General features: G+C 35.4%; 1 protein-coding gene across 7 annotated transcripts in view; it reads left to right on the top strand.

Annotated features, from left to right (window-relative positions):
• The window catches only part of DGKB (diacylglycerol kinase beta), an 885,919-nt gene that overhangs the window by 288,014 nt on the left and 580,110 nt on the right, over positions 1-17,795 (top strand). For all 7 annotated transcript variants that reach the window (XM_044946500.2, XM_025290923.3, XM_025290920.3 and 4 more), the window contains one exon: positions 6,138-6,236. In XM_044946500.2, coding sequence (XP_044802435.1) covers positions 6,138-6,236 — 99 coding nt within the window. The remainder of the gene's footprint in view (positions 1-6,137; positions 6,237-17,795) is intronic.

Raw genomic sequence — 17,795 nt, 5'->3', positions numbered from 1 at the left:
TACATATACACAATGAAAAGTTGGCTTAAAGCTCAACATTAAGAAAACGAAAATCATGGCATCTGGTCCCATCACTTCATGGGAAATAGATGGGGAAACAGTGGAAACAGTGTCAGACTTTTTTTTGGGGGGGGCTCCAAAATCACTGCAGATGGTGACTGCAGCCATTAAATTAAAAGACGCTTACTCCTTGAAAGAAAAGTTATGACCAACCTAGATAGCATATTGAAAAGCAGAGACATTACTTTGCCAACAAAGGTCCGTTAGTCAAGGCTATGGTTTTCCCAGTGGTCATGTATGGATATGAGAGTTGGACTCTGAAGAAAGCCAAGTGCTGAAGAATTGATGCTTTTGAACTGTGGTGTTGGAGAAGACTCTTGAGAGTCCCTTGGACTGCAAGGAGATCCAACCAGTCCATTCTAAAGAAGATCAGCCCTGGGTGTTCTTTGGAAGGAATGATGCTAAAGCTGAAACTCCAGTACTTTGGCCACCTCATGTGAAGAGTTGACTCATTGGAGAAGACTCTGATGCTGGGAGGGATTGGGGGCAGGAGGAGAAGGGGATGACAGAGGATTAGATGGCTGTCTGGCATCACCTACTCGATGGACATGAGTTTGAGTGAACTCCGGGAGATGGTGATGGACAGGGAGGCCTGGCGTGCTGCAGTTCATGGGGTCGCAAAGAGTCAGACATGACTGAGCGACTGAAATGAACTGAATAAAAAGGAATGCATTTGAGTTGGTTGTAATGAGATGGACAGACCTAGAGCCTATTAAACAGGGTGAAGTAAATCAGAAAGAGAAAGAGAAATATCATTTATTAATGCATATATATGGAATCTAGAACAGAGAAGGCAATGGCACCCCACTCCAGTACTCTTGCCTAGAAAATCCCATGGATGGAGGAACCTGGTAGGCTACAGTCCATGGAGTCGCCACGAGTCAGTCGCGACTGAATGACTTCACTTTCACTTTTCACTTTCACGTAATGGAGAAGGAAATGGCAACCCACTCCAGTGTTCTCACCTGGAGAATCCCAGGGACGGCAGAGCCTGGTGGGCTGCTGTCTATGGGGTCTCACAGAGTCGGACATGACTGAAGTGACTTAGCAGCAGCTTAGCAGCATGGAATCTAGAAAGATGGTGCTGATGAACCTATCTACAGGGCAAAAATGGAGAGGCAGACATAGAGAACAGACTTTTGGACACAGTAGGTGCGGGAGAAGGTGGGATGATTTGAGAGAGTAGCATTGAAATGTATATATTACCGTGTGTAAAATACATAGCCAGTGGGAATTTTCTGTATGACACAGGAAACCCAAAGCTCGTGCTCTGTGACAGCCTAGATGGGTGGGATGGGGAGGGAGATAGAAGGGAGGTTAAGAGGGAGGGGGCATATGTATAGCTATATGACTGACTCGTGTTGATATATGGCAGAAACCATCACAATACTGTAATCATTCTTCAATTAAAAATAATTTTTTTTAAAAAAGATCTCACTCTTTATACCTGTTGATTTCTACCCTGAAAGCATTCTCTTGACATTCTGTTAAAATAGGTTGTCATTTGCTCCTGGTTGTGGTAAAATGTTCATGGTCAGGCAGGACTCACAGTATCCGTGGATACTTTTCATTTGAGCTTGGCAAAAGCAAGCCTATATTGTGGCTATAGATTATTGACTTTTGGTATCATGTAGGACTACTACGTCTTTTAAAATAGTCAACTCCTAGCAATAATGTTTAAAGGTTTCTAATGACTTAACAATATAAAGATTCATGCTTTAGCAAATGCCAGTGTTAATGTAGCACCTCAAATGGAAAAATGTTAGAGACAAAAATACATATAAATCAACAAATATTCCTCTAATCTGGTCTCTTCATTTTTCTGCAGAAAAACTATTTCATTTTTCTTCCAAATTCTTATATAAATTTATTTTCTATTTTTCTTCCTTTCAACTTTTTAGATTCTGTTTTCTTCTCAATACAACACCATCACTCTTTTCTCAACTCCATCCCATAAACACATATACATATACACACATACACACAAGCTTATTCACACATTTTCTTTTTCTTCCTAAATTGAGACAGCTTTTTTCAATAAACACAGATCTGGCTCTAAATTAAGTGCTATTAGAAATGTTGTAAAGTCTGAAATTATTTCCAAGTGTTTAATTCACTTCCAGAAATAGTTTATATTTTATGAATTTTCTAACTATTATACTGATACCCTTACACAGAAATGGAAGTTTCTGTACATATAATAAAAAATATGACCTGATGATTTCTTTTTTTTTTTTTTTTGACCAGATGATTTCTATGCCTTAGTCTAAAAATGCAAAGGTAACTGTGAACAAAAATAAAAACACTGTTTAAAAGGTAACAATTTCTTTACTCTGGAGCTCCATTGGCCATTCCATTTAAGAGACAGCACTCATCAATGGTCTAGTTTATTGCTCTTCTTGATGAGTCTTCTTCTCTGTTTTGTTGATTTACAATCTGGGTTATCTTTAAGAGAATTGTCAGACTTCAGTATCTTACTGTCACTGAGAAGGACTCAGCTTTGACTTTTTTTTTTTCTGTAAAATGGCATGGTGATGAGTTTAAGCAACTTGTTATTATTACCGATTATGCTCACTTTATTCCTTTTTACATTGTTATTTAAAACATATCATACATACAGAAAATTATAAATATCCCAGGAAGAGAGCTCAGTGAATTTTGCACAAATGAGCACTATGTGTAGCTAACACCTGATGGAGAAACAAAACATTACCAGTAACCTGAAATACTTTTAGGGGCTAGTGGCTTTTAAATTCTATTATATGGTTTCTATTTTGTTGATATTTCCTATTTTTTTTAATAGACTTCATTTGTTGCAAAGTTTTAACTTTATAGCAAAAATGATGTACACTTTTAATCCTGATAGTCTTGGGAACCATAAGCATTTTCTCATTGTCCTTCATATTTTATAGTTTGTCTTCAAGTATGTTTATGAACAATATGCTCAGTGCAGTAGACCTGCTATACACACTGTGGAAAAGTCAGGATTTTCCAATGCGGTGTCCTCAGCTTTGATACTTCCAGCTACAAATAATGTCATGATGTTGAGGGACACCCACACATATTTAGCAGCTGCCAGATTCCAGTCTTAAGCGAAGTGTAAGGTGCCTTATATGTTATTAGTTAATACAGACTTCTTGAGGAGGAGAATTTTCTTGCACTGTGTCTTCCTGTTTCACGGATGATGATATGGTTACTGACATCCTTGTGGATCCTGCTACATGCTTATGTTCCTGCAAGACTCTGTCTCGTAGCCACCTGGACCACATGGCAATCAAACTGGGCAGTGCCGTGCTGATTTCATTTAGCTTTGCAGGGAAGCCAGGGCTTCCCAGGTGATGGTAGTGGTAAAGAATCCACTTGCCAGTGCAGGAGACATAGAGATGTGAGTTTGATCTCTGGATTGGGAAGATACCATGGAGGAGGGCATGACAACCCACTGCAGTATTCTTGCCTGGACAGAATCCCCATGGACAGAAGAGCCTGGTAGGCTACAGTCCATGGGTTGCAAAGAGTCAGACATGACCGAAGTGACTTAGCACGCAGCACACATGCCGGGAGCAGTGTTTCATAGGACCCGTTCCAGTACCTATGCTCTGAAACCCTCAAACCATACTCCATATATTCTGTTTGGTTTATCAACTTTGTAATTCTTTCTGAGTGCTCAGTTCCTTGTTTGTTTTGCTGGAAAACTAGCTTAAATACCAAAAAGCTGTCATTAAATTCATTTTATTTTTGTTGTCTTTTATTACATCTGGTAACCCTCAAATAACTGTATAGAGAGGTTAGTCATCCCTTCCCATATCAGTTGCAGATTGTTAGAAATGCATGGGGTGGAGGCAGGGTGGAGGCTGAGCTGCTCAGCTTGTGTAGGTGATCAGTGCTGGCAAGATCTCAGTATCCTGTCTCTCTATCCTTCAGAGTTGCATGTAAAACTTCAGTCACTGCAAGCATGAAAATTCAGTTTTTTCTCACTCTGTGCACACAGAAATTTTATCTTAGTCTTGCATTGTCAGTTTTAAATAGGTAGTGCAGGATCGAAAAGCAGGAGCTTTTTCTCTGTGACACCATGGTACAAAAGAGCCTTCAAGACACACAGCCTGACTTTAATTTTTGGTTCAGTTTTCATAGCAATTGATACATTCCTTTCCAAGGGCTACCATAATGAAACACTACAAAAGGAGAGCAGAAAGTTATCTTTTCATAGTTCTAGAGGCTAGAAACCCAAGATCAAGATGTTAGCTGGTCATGCTCCCCCTGAAGGCTGTAGTGAAGAATCCAGCCTCACCTTTTCCTGATTCTGAGAGTGGCCCCCAATCATTGGTGGTCCCTGGCCTTTGGCTTCATCACCAAATCCCTGCTTCACATGACCTGTCACATGAGCTCTTGCCTCCACGTCTGTCTCTTTATATCCAGATGTCTCTCTTCTCATAAGAAAGCCGGTCATTGGATTAAACTCCAAGCTATTTCAGTATAACTTCAATTGAACTTGAATATGCCTACAAAGATTTTAGTTCTCAATGAGTTCATATTGTACAGATACTAGAATTCAGGACATTAACTGGGGAAAGACTCAATTTAACCTGCAACACTTGATAATCTGTTTGGTCTGAATCCCAAATTTCAGGGTCATGATTTATTCTGAGAAAATTGATGAAGTCTAATATATTAATAATATATTTAAACCAGTCACTAATTTTATTTTGTGGAAACTATGCATTTCCATTTGCCAGATGATTGCCTGTTAATTTAGTTCTGTTTTGCATATGGCTCCAAGTGCTTCTTTATCTTGAATTCCCCTTGCCTCTTGACAAAGCAATGCCTGGTAAGATGAAACCACTTTTTTAATAAGGAGTTTACGTGTCACTGAGAAGCAAAACTGCTAATTATGGATGAATGTGTAAAGGTATTTTTATTTCATGTAATGTGGCCTAGTGTGAGTTAATTATAGTACAAGTAGCCTTAATTCCAAGGCAGGGTGTTACCATGATAGATGTTTTAGATCCAAGGACAACAGAAATACCCCTTCTGTAGTGAACTACTCAGGTGAGCTCTTTTCACCACCAGCACATCTACTCTCATTAGATCCTGTGCTTGGTCGTTAATGAACTGTTACAAAGGTAGGCTTGTGTGGGAAATTAATATAACCAAGATTTAAATGGGTGGCTTTTGGTTCAGAACTGAAAAATAAGTCAGCTCCTTCTTGGTTCTGAACAAAACATGTTATTTTATTAACATCTGTAATTTTTTTAAAAGCATGACTATTTCATATTACATTAATAGGGAGTAGGGGATAAAGGCATCCATAGGTACCTTTAAACAACTATTACCTTAACAATTCTATATGGCTCCAATAAGAATTATCACCTCAATTAAAAAAAAATCACTTATTTAATATACCATAATATAATACCTTAATTTCAACTTGTGGCCAGGTTTGATAAAAATATCAGTTTAAATTCATACGTGTTGAAAAGTAAATTACACTTATGATTATACACTTACTTAATGTAGAGCTGATAAATACAATATAAAGATAAATTTTTATAATCATAATCATCTTCTTATATTTATATCCTGCTCCTACTGAGATGAATCTCTGGTTACATTTACATATTGAATTAGAAAGTTAAAACTAATGATGGGATCAATTATGCCCCATACTGAGCTGTGCACTTTGGAATGACTTTGAGAAAACAGGAGGGTCAAAAAAAAAAAGCAGCCACAGTGCACAGTGGTTTCAAGATTATGCTAACAGATAAGCATAGGAAGGATTGTAATGGATGATAATGTGTGTTTGTCAAAGAAATCAGGCTTTTCAGGGGAAAAACGTAAAGGACATTTCTAATATAAACATTTCTGAGAATTAGAAAATGTATAGGCTGGGTCACAGAGGTTGCTGCTGTTTATTTAAGGCAGACTGTATAAGAACAGATGTCATAGGAGTCCCTTTATGATCCTGTTTGTTTGTTCTTGTAATTCTTTAAATGCATTTGCTGCATCTCAGGTAAAGTAGAATCTGCTTCGTGTTTGCTGTTGTTATGCAAAATGATAGTTTCCTCTTTCTCCTTCCCTAGCTGCATAATAAATGTGCTTCTCATCTGAAACCTGAATGTGACTGCGGACCTTTGAAGGACCATATTTTACCACCCACCACAATCTGTCCAGTGGTACTGGTGAGTTTTTCCTTCTCATTATTCTGCTATAACTTGGGATTTCTGTAACTAACTGGTGCACCGTACCACTTGATGCTTTCAGAGGTCATTTTCCATTGATCAAGGCAGAGCTCAGTAGACCTAAAATACCTCCTTACTTCTGAGAAGATCTCTTTGCCCACTATATTTCCTTTTGCCTTCATGGCACAATAAACTTATCAGTAAGGTATGCTCTAACTGAAGCTGACTCAGGTTTTATCACTCAGTCATGTTGTACTTACCAGAAATTGTATAGGCAGAACACTTCCACATTTTACGTGTTTTATAGATCGAGCTTCCCAGAATAATGAAGTTATTCTTATGGGCAGTTTTGCTGGAGATGCACATTATGTATCTTCAATTGGGAAGTCTCTCACCTAAGTCAGAGGCTACTTAGAATGAGGACACCCACCTGGAAGAGAGCTGTGTATTTTATGTTTTATTAGTGAACAATAAATTTAACTACCTGCAAAACAGTTATTTGATTCAATAAATATACAAGCGAAAAAAATGCGTAAGTAAAGTAACCTTGATAAGAGCAAATCCTGATAGAAAGAGAAGCAGCTATTCAAAGATAATATTCACATTACCTTTCAAAATCCAAATTGTTTCTAAAGTGAAGCAGTTATTTTACAAAACAAACCATTTTATATCCATAATGCAATTCTCATTTTTTTTTAAACACCATGGAAATTAACTAGCTGGAACTTCAGTTTGATGTAAAAAAATAACAACAACTAAGAAATGTTAGACAAATACTTTTCTAAAGGTCAACTTAGAAATTAATCAAATTACTCAATTTGCACCCACTTATGATTCATTTTGTAATTATCTGTAAAATACTGCATGTATTTAAATGCCTTTATTTAAAAAAAATTAAAAACTCTTTATTTTCCCAAACTGCAAAGAAAAAGAAGAAGAAAATACCTCCATATTTCTGAGGATAGCAATAACCAATTCTAAATTTCCCTTTATCGTGTAAGAATTATAAGACATCCTGTAGTAAATAAGATTAATTAAAATTAATGAGAGCCATATTAAATTTTTTTATCTTTTGTAGTATTTTCTTAAAGAGAAAGAACTTGTAGAATTTTTATATATTTGCATTTTAAAAAATACATAGTAATTTTTACTGGTTTAGACGCATTCTTAATCTCAGATTTTAACTCTAAGGAAAAAATCTATTATGTCATTCTATTATCCAGCTATCTGTGTAAAACCCTACTAAATTCAGTGAGCCAGGGGACTATTTCTTTGACCTACTTATGTCAGCCTCTAGTCTTATAAGCTCAAAAATGAGATAGAATCTTTTATTATCCCATCCTTCCTTTCTTTGAAAGAATCAAAGGTAAAGAACATCTGTTGAATAAATGGTTTTGTCTTGAACAATCTTGCAGACTCTTTCGTTGCTTTTGTAGACACTTTTGATTCTGAAGATTTATTTTCTCATTAAATCTTCCTAAGGATTTTTATCATGATTTGTATCTCAGCATTTGCTGTATTATCATTTTCTTGGTACTAACTGAAGTATTAGGCACTGTTAACCACCTCATCCTTCATGAATGTCTACCTTCCTTGACTCCCATTATCCCACCCTCTCCTGATTCTTCTTGTGTTTCTCTGGATATTTGCTTTTTATATCTTTCCTGGTTTTCAAGAGTTCAGCCTGCCCCATGTTGGCTCCCATCCATATGCCCTACCCTCACTCGCAGGTCATGGCTTTCTGCTCTTAACATTCTTCCCAGTGAGATCTTGCTTAGTCATTTACTTCATTATTGTGTTAAATTATATTAAGTTCAACCTCCGCTTATGAGTCTCAAGTGCTCAACCTGGAGGTTCCATGTTGTTTACATGCATGATATATTATTATAAGTAATAACAGTAACTTCTACTTATTGAGCACATATATTATACCAACAACTATGCTAAATATCTTAGTCCATTCAAAAAGTGTTTATTGTTTAGTATGTGCCCAATAGTATTAACAGTGGAAAGAAGCCCAAATAAAATCTTTGCCTTCATGCAGCTTTCATTCCATTGGTGTGAAATAGGCAATAAGCAAAGCAATAAGTAAGTTATTTAGTACCTGTTTGTGCCTCAGATGGTAAAGACTCTACCTACCATGTGGGACACCCAAGTTCAATCCCTGGGTGGGAAAGATCCCCTGAAGAAAGGAATGGCAACCCACTCCAGTATTCTTGCCTGGAAAATTCTATGGACAGAGGAGCCTGGAGAGCTACAGTCCATGGGGTCACAAAGAGTTGGGCATGACTGAGCAACAAACACTTTTAATTTTATATTAACTTACTGGTGGTATTTAAAGTTTAAAGGACAAAATTAAAGTGGAAAAAGAAAAGAAGGAATGTTGGAACTGCAGTTATAAGAGAACACGTTAAGAGTTCATGGAAAATAGAGTTCAAGGAAATAGTAGAGCGAAGAGTTGAGGACTGTGAGAGAGTTGCTTTTGTGGCTCTCTGGGGACAGAACTCTGTAGACAGAGGAGTCACCCAGGAGGAGAAGCACAGACTCAGGCAGGAGAAGCCTGACATTATCTGAAGACATTAGTACCTGAGTCTGTTTTGCAGGGCGAATAATAGTAGAGAATTTCAAATATGTCTTAAGATTTTCATATGCATAGGTAGGGACAATTTAGGCTATTCTAAGGTCGTTAGCCTTTACCGTGAAAGAAATTGGAAGTCAGACCAGATGAGAGAATGATCTGACTTATGTATTTAAAAGAACATCAGTCTAACTGGTGTGCTTAGGGGCTAACAGTGGAAAAAGGAAATGGCACTTAGATTTTCTTTAGAAAAGTAGGAAGCTGGCTCATTGCTGAGAAAAAGGATAGTTTGAGAGTTTTGCGGATCAGAAATAAATTACACAACAGTCACTTGGAGAATGGGAGCTATGTGGATCAAGGAAATATCAGATGATTGCCAGGGAATAAGGAACAGTCTCCGGTTAATAATAGTGAATTTAGAATAAGATCAGTAAACTTGAATGGGTACATTTCTCTGGTGATATTCAGTCTTATTTCTCCAGTTATATTCTAACTCCAGGAATAGAATAGCCATGGGTCAGCTTTAATGAGACTGTGTTTTACCCAATATGATCAAAGGAGAGGGAATCAGAGTTGAGAGTGTGTGCAAGCGAATAATTGTAGGGATTGGCTGTGGAATTTAAGCTGGGAAACAAGGGAAGTTAAGGACATGGAGAGTAAAGTGCAGTAAGGGATGTTAGGAAAATACATTGTGGATTACAGTGGGATCAAAGATTGTTGAAATCAACCTTATTAGTGTCAAGTTACAAGAATGAGTGAGATTATGGAGGGGTTGCAGTTATTGATGATGATAGGTATGAATTAATTTAAATATCACAGTGATGCCAAAAAGTAAATATTGTAACTCTCGATTTTACTTATGAGAAAAGTGAGAAAGAGAGATTAAGTAAATTTTCGGTGTCAGATGGCTATGAAGTAGCAATCCGAGATTGCAACCCAAGAACAATCATTCCAGAGCTTGTACACTGAGCTCATCATTTCTAGCCTTTCTCCAAGTCCCAAGATAGATCTTCTCCTATTGGCCTTTTCTAGACCCTTCATTTTCCAACCTTCCCAAGCCAGAAGCCTAAGAATTGTCATTGGTGCTTCATCTTGAATATCAAATTTATCATTAGGCAGCCTATACTGATGTTCTTACTTCTCTCTTTTGCCTTCAACCCAACTGTAACTGCCTCATATGTTACTCGCAGATTGTTTTCCCGAATTTTCCTAATATTAGTAGAATTATTATAGAATTGCCTCTTCTTTGCATTCTCCACACTGCTTCCGGGATCCACTTTCAAAAACACAATAAAATATTTTCCTACTCAAATATTTTAAAATACTTAAAATATTTTTAGTGATTCCTATTTGAATTACAAACTATCTAGCAAGGTAAACACGGCTCTTTAACTTAATCACTCCACCTAATCCCTTACACACCATCTTACATGCTAGAAATCAAGGATTTGAACTACTTGAAATTCTCTAAGTATACCTGCTCTCCAAAGCCTTTGTGGTTTTGTACAAGTCAATAAATTGGCCTGAATCACTTTGCCTTGCTGCCTTGCTAAGTAGAAATTAAAGTTTGCTTTCTAATCATGGAATTAGTACTTGATTCTTAAACCCATTGGCTATTTAAATAATAAAACTTTAAACAAATTAATAAAGTTGTTCTGCACACAAAATTGCTTAATATGCTTCAAGTGATAGACTCTGAGGCTTTTTAATTTGTGAACTTTCAATAACTTCCCAGGAATGATTTCACACTGTATCTGCTACTGGAATTTTTAAACTTTCATTGAAAGAAAATCCTTAGTCCTCACACATAATACAATATTTTTTATTCTCTAATAACAACTTTCTTCTTAAAAAATATAAGTTCTCAGTTTCTCATGATCATGTAAGTTTCAAACTCAGTAGCAATGTGGTCATTAACATTATTTATAGCTCATTCTAGAAAATATGGAATGAAGAATTAAAACCTAACATTTTATTGAAGTTTTTAATCCCTTTGACTCTATTGTCAGGAATCAGTTATTGAATGAGCAATGTAAACTTACTACAGATTAGATATCTTATCTCTGGTTGAAGCATTTTAATGGCATACTTCTAGGTCAAGGTCAGTATCAACAGTCTTCTTATATTTTAGAGCACCCCTTCAGGCATTTATTTTATTCATTTATTCTTTAAAATTTCTATACCTCTCTTCTCAGACCCCAAACTCTCCCAGGTACTTATTAGCTTTAATGACTCAATAGATATGTGCTCACCTGTTATGAAGATTAGCCAAGTCAGCATGTTCTTTGCACCGATGACATGCTTTTATAAGCGTACACTAAAAATTACTTCCACAGTTAGTCTTGATAGTGTCTCTTTCCATAAAATAAAGCCAACTATTCTGAAATTAAAATAGAAATGTAATAATGATTCCATATATCAAATATAATCATGGATTTCTGGAATTGCAATGGATTTCTAGCATATTTTAAGTATACGATCAAAAGAAGCTTCATCGTGTAAAAGTTATCTAGGTTCTTTGTGACTGTGTTTATGAACCTATAATGCTTTCTCTAAGGATTTTCCAGCAAAAAAAATAAAATAAAAATGATTAGAACTATTGTCTCTCTACTTCCATACTGAAGATAATTCAGAACTGTTTACAAAGGTAGATTTCTTGAAGGTCTATCCTCATCTCACTTCCAAACAACTGGAAAGTGAATCCAATCCAATTCTATTAGTCAGGACTCTTGATCAGCAGCTTAATTTCTAGAAAAAGCCATTAACCCTTACCAAATGATAGTCAAAACAGATGTTCTTCCTTTAATGGACTCCATCAAAAATGCATTCCTGATTCTTATTTCGGATCACTCTCTGTGTCATCAACCTACACTGAAAGGCTTAAAAAAAATAATATGAAGCTGCTCCATTGTAACAAAAAAGGTATGTTTTTAGAGATTCCTTCATTTCCTAACAGAAGTCCCTTTTCACTCTGATTATCATCATTTAATAACCTCTGAATGTTAGTATTATTATCAAGTTTCATCTTCTATCCTTAAGAAGAATAGAGTTAAATTTATACTGACGTTTGACTGTGATGCTAAGTTGTATGTTATTTATTTCCGTGTGCTAATCTGTAAGTCTGTTGTTATCCATTTCATAAATTTTTTTCACTATAATGGTCTCATTCAGTACTTCTCAAATTATTAATAGTACAAAATTTTTTTAGGTCCCAGAAATCAATGGAATAGGCCAGATAGAGTCCATTTGATTTTCAGAATAATTTTATAGTGGAAGCTTTAAATTTGATACTTCCCTAGAATTATGGTCTAGTTTTACATTAATTATAAATTTTATGTGTTTTTTTTTTTCCTAATGATAGGCTAACTGAGTGTCTATGATTACATGTGTTTTTATAATAATTTTTCAGTTTGTGTTAGGGTTTTATTCAATTAATTCTGCTCCTGTCAACAAATGAATACTTGAGATGTCTCCTGAGGAAGTAGCTTTTTTAACTTTATATTTGAACAGCAAAAGCAGATCATCATAAAAATCATTTCTATTATATTTAGCTCTGTGATTTAATTTTCTCTTTATAAAATAATTACTTTACATTAGAATTTAAATGCAAGCTTCTATTCTCTAACAAGGGGCTAATTATTTAGTAATTTTCTATATTAACATATATTAGTAAAGTTGATAAAATATGGGGACTATGTAATGTTGATTACTTTAAATCTGGATTTATATTACATATAAGTATCCATTCTTCATGTAAGTGTTAAGACTATGCCTTTAAATTGTTTTTCAGATCACTGTTGATGAACAATGTATATTATTTTTATTTATAATAGCTGCAGTGCCAGATTCCTCCTGTTTTTTCTTCTCTTTCCTTCTTTCTTTCTTCCTTCCTTCCACTGACTTTTATAGAAGTCACCAAAGCTAAAAATTCAGATAAGAACAGTTCTCTTATTTACTATAATTTTGACTCTGTGGGGCAAGAAGGGCAAGAAGATTACATTTCCAGTGTGTAAATCTTGGCTTACTAGGGCTTTTCAGTGAACAGAATCTTCATCTATTCTGAGGGTAATTCAAAGAGTAAATGAAAATTTTCTTGAATGTAAGATGCTTGAGCTGAATCTTAAATAAAACAAGGATTTGGCCAGCAAATGCAAAGTGAGCTTTATATGGATAGTCTCAGAAATAAGAGAGCACAGGGTGAGATCTTGAAACAGCAAAATGCTTATTAAGTTTTATGAATAAATGCAAGGTGTGGAGAGACAGACAAGACAAAGTCTGAGATGCTGAAAACCTTGACCTTTCTTGTCAAAGAAGTGGGCTTTATCCAATATAAATAAAGCACTACATGATCAGATTTGTGTTTTAGAAAGATAATTCCATTACAGTAAATTTAAAGCAGAGAGCAGAGGAGATATGAGAGTACAATGGCTAGGTTGTGAGGGGAAAAAAAATCACAAAACACCAGCAGAGGAAGAAAATGGGGGAAAGAGGATAGAAGATCGTAGCAGAGAATAGAATATTAGGGCTTGATTTTATTTCAAGATAAATTAATTTCAAAGAATGATAAAGTCCATTATGTTGAACCAGAAAATGAGTGTTAACCCTTTATTATATGAGAATTATGCATTTATTGTATATAACTTATTAAAACAATATGAAATGACTAGAAAAACATTTAAAAGTCTCTAAAACAGTTATATAAGAACAATTATTAACGTATCAATAGAACCATTACTTCAGAGAAGGTGATGACACCCCACTCCAGTACTCTTGCCTGGAAAATCCCATGGACAGAGGAGCCTCGTGGGCTGCAGTCCATGGGGTCGCTGAGGGTCGGACATGACTGAGCGACTTCACTTTCACTTTTCACTTCCATGGAAAAGGAAACTTTTCTTGCCTGGAGATCTTGCCTGGAGAATCCCAGGGGCTGGGGAGCCTGGTGGGCTGCCGTCTGTGGGGTCGCACAGAGTCGGACATGACTGAAGCGACTTAGCAGCAGCAGCAGCAGCAGCAGGACCACTACTTAAGTTTACCTGTTGATGTTTAAATGTTTATTTTGGCATTTTTGTAATTAGCCTTGACATATCATGTACCATCCTATTTTAACATATAAACTGACATCATTAAGTGTCTATATATTTCTACATACTGTGTAACATCACTATTAATGGTTGTATAATATCTCATTAATTGAAGATATGGTTCAGTTGAAACAATGTTTATATTTAGCATATTTGCAATTCTTACTTTGATCTTATAAATTACACTTTAGTGAACATCTTTATGAAGAGTGTCTTTTCCAAGTTGCTCTCTAATCAGAACTACAAAGTATTACTTTTTCCCCAAACTTATTTTCTTCTGCAAATGAATCAGATTTCAGAGTTGTTTTGTTTTTTCTGTACTATGAACACACCTCCAGATCAGGACTACAGAACAGAGATGCATCCTCAAGTCAAACACTAGTTTGACAGTCACAAAGAGTTGGACACGACTGAGTGACTGAACTGAACTGAACTGATTCCTTATTTAAACATGTAAAAGATTAATTTGGTGGGACTATTTTATCTTACTTTTAAACAAACATAATATTATCAGAACATACTGTAAAGATAGTATTCATTGACGGGAAGTGATATAAAACAAAGAATAGGTTCAGCAACATGCTTCTTTGGACCAATTTTGGTGTGTTCTTCCTGGAACATTTTCTCTTATTGTAATATCCTATTTAAATTCACCTTTATGAATCCTATTTAATATCACCTTTAAATATCCTATTTAAATTCACCTTTATGAATGCCAACAAAATAAATAATAAAACTTGTTAGCTCGGAGAAAGGAAAGCAAAACTACTGAGAGAATATAGGTTTTAAACATAGTCTTCAGACTTGATTCATGTGATTCTAATTCTACCTTCCTCTTCTTTATTGTGACTTTGCAGTATGGCCAAGTCATGGTATTGCTGAGGCGGCAATCTGCGTATCTCTAGGTATAACAGCCTCAGAGAACCATATGTCTCTATTAACTTTTCCTCTTATTCCAATCTTTCTTACTCTTCCACTATTATAAGAATTCTACTAAATTATGCATTGTAGATATGGGAAGTCTTAAATAGCAGAGAGTATGTTAAATCTTTCCTTCGAGCATGTGTTTACTCCCCAGTGATGTCAGAGGCCTGTTAGAGAGTGGAAGTATCACATACGCTTTCTTTGTCACAGTCCCAGGATTCTGAGTTCTTCCTGTCCCATCTTTCACTTAACCCTAACCAGTGACTGTTAATAGCAACAACCTCAATACCAAACATCAGCTCATTAAAAGAAGGAGGGAGATATTTGAATTCTCTGTGATTCCGAATGTTAGCTATTGAATTCTCATTAACCTTATTTCCTGAACTAGTCAGAGAGTGCACAGAAGTGTAGAGTCTGGGAGAGAGGTGTGAACAGTTGGCTTAGGATGTGACTTGCTGCACGTTTTATTTAACATCATTTCAGCTGCTTCATTTTCCATTTACCTCTTTAACCTTAACCACAGTTACTAAAGTCATCCATTTCCTTGAAAATTCTTTATGTAAGGTACCATAGGTTTGTGCCTATGTAATTTTCACTTTTTGTCTAAAGAGTGGAACAAAGCACATTGTCAGTGCTCAATAAATGTTTCATCAATGTCATTACTTAATATTCATTTAATTAATATTCATTATAGATCAATTCATAATTGTCATCAGAGTAATGATAGGCAAGAAGGAATCTCATTTTTCCCCATATTTTGAAAATCTAACTCAGACTCAATTTCATGGTATTATTCATAAAGGAGAGCAGCTTTTTTAAATTTATTTTTTACATATATAAAATTAAATTCTGAATGTTCTATATTTTTTGCCTGTGGTTTTTTGCTTCAAAATCCAATGAAGGATATATTATTGGAGAGAGCTATAATGTTTATAAAATATCTGTAGATCCATTTTGTTTGTGCATAGTCTTCATGTACTTTAAAGGGCCATACTACAAGAAGGCTGAAAAGGACCTAGCATCATTTAGTAATGATTCCATCGTCTGTACTTGTGAGGTTAACCATTTATATATTACTTTGTCTTAGTTCTATTGGTTTCTGAAGAACCCATCTTTATGCTAACCTAGGCTATATTATACAGAATATGTATACCCATAGGCAAGGTCTAATATAGAAGAAAAGTTAATATATTATAGTTAATTATATTCTTACCTAGTGATTATGGTAGAATTCTATTTCTGAGACTAAATGTTTTTAGTTTATTTTTAATAGGACTGCAGAAATAGTCCTACAAGTTTCTATGATATTTTATATCTAAAATATTGCTGTATCCAGAGCAAGTTATAACATTTTTCTAAAGAAACAAATATATACCTTCTTGGTTTTGTCAAAAATAAAACACTGGGTCGTCCCAGTGCACCAACCCCAAAACAATATTGTAAAGTTAAAAAATTAAAAAAAAATAAAACACTGGTACTTCTCTGGTGGCACAATGGATAAGAATCTGCCTGCCAGTGCAGGGGACATGGGTTCAGTCCTTGCTCTGGGAAGATTCCACATGCCTCAGAGTGGCTAAGCTGTGCACCACAGCCACTGAGCCCAGGCTCTAGAAGCCACAAATCACAACTGCTGAGCCTGTGTGTTGCAGCTACTAAAGCTCGTGCACCTTAGAGCCCACATACTGCAACTGCTGAGCCCATGTGCTGTGACTGCTGAAGTGTGCATGCCAAGAGCCTATGCCCTGCAACAAGAGAAGCCACCACATGAGAAACACATGCACTGCAGCTAGAGACTTGCCCCCACTTGCTGCAACTAGAGAAAGCTCGTGCAAAGCAACAAAAACCCAGCCAAAATGAAAAACAAACAAGCGACCCCCCAAAAAAAACAAATGACTAATATGGGATAAACTGGAAGTTCAGTTACTTGAAAATCTGATTGAAATCTAAAACCTGTAGACAAAAATGGAGCATTAAAAATATTCAAAACCTAAAATCTATGAAATAGACTCAAAATAAAGAATATCATGTGTATGCCTGACTCTAATGTGAGGATGTGAGATTATCTATTAGTGAATTATTATTCTACAACTTATTACCAACAATATTCTAGGCAACTTATATGACTATACAGTGAGCAGTAATATAAAATGTAATGCTTGTGCCAAATTGTTAGATTTAGAATGTCAAAGTATCCTAAAAAGTTGACAAATATAATTCAAAAATTTGTACCTGAGTTACTTAATAGCCTTCAGAAAAGGGGGAAAATATTGATTTGACAGCATTCACACCTTAAAAACTAATGATTCTCTTAGAGGAAACTCTTCTTTTTGTTAGTGGTATTACTGAGACTCAAAATTAATTTCTTCCATATGAGATCGTATTGGTATGGGACTACGCTTTAGTAATATTACTGTAATCAGTCTGATAGTGTTTGTTTCCTTTGGTTTCACTTTTTATAACAACTGTCAACGCAGACTGATGGCTTGCGGCCAAAGAGTACTTTAGTGTTAAATGAGTCTACCTATTGCCAAAATAAAATAGCAATAATTCTGCAATAAGTAAATAAACAAGCATAGCAGTTAAAAGTTAGATGGATGTAATAAACAAAGATTGGAGCAATCAGACAGATGAAAAAGCTGATAAAGTTACATGACCAAGAACACTAAATAAAACATCTCTTTCACAACATACTGATTTGAAAGGGATATCTAGAAGGTCAAGAAAATACATGGAGAAAAAAAGTAATGCCTTAGCAGAAACTAAAATGTATCAGTATCTACACAGGGAAAATCAGCATTGAGAACAACTGAATCAGTAATTTGGAGGAAAAGGTTAAGAAACTCCTACAATAAAAAAGAGAATGAGAAGATAGGAAGAGACCTTGTGTGTGTGTGTGTGTGAACTACCCCCTAAACAAAAAATTAAAACTATTATGTCTAAATATATTGAAGAAAATCATGTTGAACTAAAAAGTGA

This window comes from Bubalus bubalis, chromosome 8 (assembly GCF_019923935.1).
Source record: "Bubalus bubalis isolate 160015118507 breed Murrah chromosome 8, NDDB_SH_1, whole genome shotgun sequence".
In the NCBI taxonomy this organism is placed as follows: domain Eukaryota; kingdom Metazoa; phylum Chordata; class Mammalia; order Artiodactyla; family Bovidae; genus Bubalus; species Bubalus bubalis.
This window is presented reverse-complemented; position numbering and strand designations above follow the sequence as displayed.